At 56.6% G+C, this 3,531-nt stretch overlaps 1 protein-coding gene across 1 annotated transcript in view; it reads left to right on the top strand.

Moving 5' to 3' along the window:
• The first annotated feature begins 424 nt into the window (after positions 1–424).
• Positions 425–3,531, top strand: part of GIP (gastric inhibitory polypeptide) — a 3,965-nt gene continuing 858 nt past the window's right edge. Inside the window, exons 1-3 of the mRNA XM_077776870.1 lie at positions 425–510; positions 2,069–2,215; positions 2,795–2,884. Of these exons, the coding sequence (XP_077632996.1) occupies positions 425–510; positions 2,069–2,215; positions 2,795–2,884 (323 nt within the window). The remainder of the gene's footprint in view (positions 511–2,068; positions 2,216–2,794; positions 2,885–3,531) is intronic.

Raw genomic sequence — 3,531 nt, forward strand, 5'->3', positions numbered from 1 at the left:
AATCTGAGAGCTGGAAGGGAAGCTGCTGAACATTGGAGGCTCTCAGGGGAGACTCGCCGAGCCACATGCCACGATGCTTTGCTGCTTTCTTCTGCCTGCTCCTTTCCCCGCTGCCCTGCCCCGACTCGGACCCTGCTCAGACGGGACAACAAAAAGCAGGTCCTCCTCTTGGCCAGCCTCCACGACCCTTCTAGTTACTAACTCCAAGGCCCAGCGCCCCCTGACGCTCTCCAAGGTGTTGCCCCAGCCTCTCAGAAAAGCCCGGATCCCCCGGAGCTCAGGGTCGCCAGCTTTCAGAACCCACACACAGGCTCGCGGGCATCAGCAGTACCTGGCCGGCCACGCTGGCTGTCCCTGAGCACGGCGCTTCCCTCATCCCGGTCCCTTTCTTTTCTCTCTTTGCTCAGGAAATAACCCTTGGACGATGGTAGCCTTGAAGATCTTCAATCTGCTGCTGGGGTCCCTGCTCCTGGCCGCGGCGTTAGCAGAGAAAGGGGAGGTTCACTCCAGGTAGGGGCGCAGGGGAGGAGGCTGGAGAGGTTGACCCCCGGGTTCTGGCTGTCGGCGGGGAGGGCCAGATGAGAGCCCCCGTTGCCGCAAGAGAGACTGTGATCGGATCCTCTGGAAGGACTTTCTCGGTGGTTAAGCTTCTGAAGTTGATGATAGCGTCTCCCTTCCTAATGAAAGCCTTAGACGTTTATTTCTGTGTGCGTTTGATCAAACTGTATAGAAGGCCCCCTGGGTGCCGGCCACAGGACATATGTGTACGGAGTGGCCCACAAATGCCTCGTGGAACATACAGGCCCAAGGGGAAAGCAAGAACCACCTAGGCACGTTGCAAACGGTCCTGAGCATCGGGAAGAAAAGCAGAGTGTTTTAAGCACATGGTGCTCTGGGGGCGCCTGGGTGGCTCAGTCAGTTAAGCGTCTGACTTCGGCTCAGGTCATGATCTCACAGTTTGTGGGTTCGAGCCCCACATTGGGCTCTGTGCTGACAGCTAGCTCTGAGGCTGGAGCCTGCTTCAGATTCTGTGTCTCTCTCTCTGACCCTTTCCTGCCCACGCTGTCTCTATTTCTCCCTCAAAAATAAATAAGAAACATTAAAAAAAATTTTTTTTAATAAATTTTTAAAAAAGCACATGGTGCTCTGGAGGGCCGGGAGGGACTTGGCTGAGCACAGAGCTGGGCCTTGTCCGAGGCAAGGACTAGCCATCTGCATCATGAATAGAGCCACATGAGCGCGAGGCACAGCTGTCAGAGGCGTAGGAGGACAGGGGACACCACGTAGTAGCTGCGAACTTGGGCCCAGACTGCCTGAGGGTAAATCCTAGATCTACCACCGGAGCAATCTCTCTGCACCTTGGTTTCCTCATTCGCAAAAAGGCAAAAAGGGACAGAAATAGTGTCTACCGGGGGTGCCTGGGTGGCTCAGGGGGTTGAATGTCTGACTTCGGTTCAGAGCATGATCTCACGGTTTGTGGGTTCAAGTCCCACGTCGGACTCTGCACTTGGAGCCTGCTTGGGATTCTCTCTCTCTTCCTCTCTCTGCCCCTCCCCTGCTTATGCGCGCACGCTCTCTCTCAAAATAAATAAACTTAAAAAAATATAGTGTCTACCTTGTAGGGGTGTTATGAGGATCTAATGAGTTTACGTAGTAAAGGGCTTACAGAGGGCCTGGAACAGAGTAAACGCTGTTATGTGAGAGCTCACGATTGTTGGTATTGATTAAGAACAAAGACTTGAAAGGGGTTGGGCCAGGCAAGAGGAGTAAAGGAGGGAACTGAAATCAGGGCGACCCCTGATCCCCCTTTGTCCAGAAGCCAGAGCCACACACGCCGAGGATGTAGGAAGTGGGTCCTGGGGCTGAGGACAAAGTTCCAGGGGCTTGATGCATAGACAAGAGGGTGTTTCCATGAAAAGTGACTCCCAAGCAAGGGGGGAGGGTTGTTTTCAATCATCGGCCTCCCCTGTCGGTGACAATCATTTGCCCCCGCATTGTGATTCCCCTCGTCCCCCGCCCTTTTCCACGGTGTCCTGCTTTCTCTCCGTCTCCCCTCCTTGCCCCTTAGATTCCACACGAAGGTCACTGGCTCCCGACCTCGAGGCCCCAGGTACGCCGAGGGGACTTTCATCAGTGACTACAGCATCGCTATGGACAAGATCCGCCAGCAAGACTTCGTGAACTGGCTCCTGGCCCAGAAGGGGAAGAAGAATGAGTAAGTCGGTGCGCAAGCCCTGTCCTGGCCCCAGGCGGGCTGCGCCTTCCTTCGTTTAGACCGGACGCCAGGAGGGCCACACGGGCCTGCGCTTCCACTCCAGGCAGCCCCTTTCACTTAGGCACCGATGGGGAGCTGGATGACATGGTGGCCCTGACGCGGGCTTGGCGTGGGACTAAGGCAATTTTCCAATCTTCTAAGGAGAGGGGTCAGGGAAGATGGGGGGAGGCTCACAGAGGATCCCCACTGGGCTGGGGACTAAGATAGAGATCGCTGAGCTGCTGACGATGATGATTTGGTGGTGGTCCCTTCGGACTTTGGAAATAGGGTAAACTGCCCCTGTCCTTCTTCCTTCCCTTGGCCAAGTCCCTTCCCCTCGCCCTCGCTGTTTGGCCAGCATGGTAGACGCTGGTAAGCTGTTCTCTGGCAGCCGAAGACAAGCCGTGGGGCGGTTGAACAGAGAAGGAAGTGCCCTCCATCTGCAACTTGGGTTAAGGTCCCCAAAGGTTGGAGCCTCTGGACTGGAGGACATCTGGAGTCTGCCCAGCCCCACCCACTCCCTAATCTTTACCTTCCCAGCTGGAAACACAACATCACCCAGAGGGAGGCCGGGGCCCTAGAGCTGGCCCATCAATCTAACAGGAAGGAGGAGGCGAGGGAGCAGCAGGGGTGAGTCAGCCCACAGGGGAAGGAGTGGGGGCAGGGCTGCATTGTTCTCTCTCCCAGACCCTGGATCAGGGCAAGGCCCCAGATAAGCGTCCCCTCCCACTCCCAGTTCAAAGAGGGGTCTTCTCTGAGATCCTGGAGGCCAGCCCCAGCTTAAGGGAGAAGCCTGGGAGAAATAGGGGCTGGGGTCCAAGGTGGGGTTTGGGGGCCAGAGTCCCGAAGATGGATGACTCCGTGTGCCGAGTCACAGAGTCAAGGAGAGGGGCAGCGAGAGAGACCTCAGGAATGGCTTCCCCACTTCTTGTCCCCGACACACTTCAGGAAGGCTGTTTGAGGAACAGGGGCCCTTCCAAAGCCCGTCCCTTGACATCAGTTGCTCCCTATCTGAGGAAGCCGAGGAATCTTTGATCATTCTAAAGAGTGGATGCTCCCTAAGTCACCTCTCCGGTTTGGGGGAGGCATTCTGGGATACTTGCAGAGGTGGTGGGGGGGACGTCTGTATTGAAGACCCCCGTTCCCCTGGCCTGCAGACTAGGGTGGAGCTTTGAAAGCTGAGATGACCCGAGAGCAGCTGTGTTGACTCCTGGCTCCAACCCCCGCTGTCCCTTGGAGTCCCAGGCCCTGTATTTACTCACTCCCGGGTGGGGCGC

Source organism: Crocuta crocuta, unplaced genomic scaffold, assembly GCF_008692635.1.
Source record: "Crocuta crocuta isolate KB4526 unplaced genomic scaffold, BGI_CrCroc_1.0 scaffold352, whole genome shotgun sequence".
NCBI lineage: Eukaryota > Metazoa > Chordata > Mammalia > Carnivora > Hyaenidae > Crocuta > Crocuta crocuta.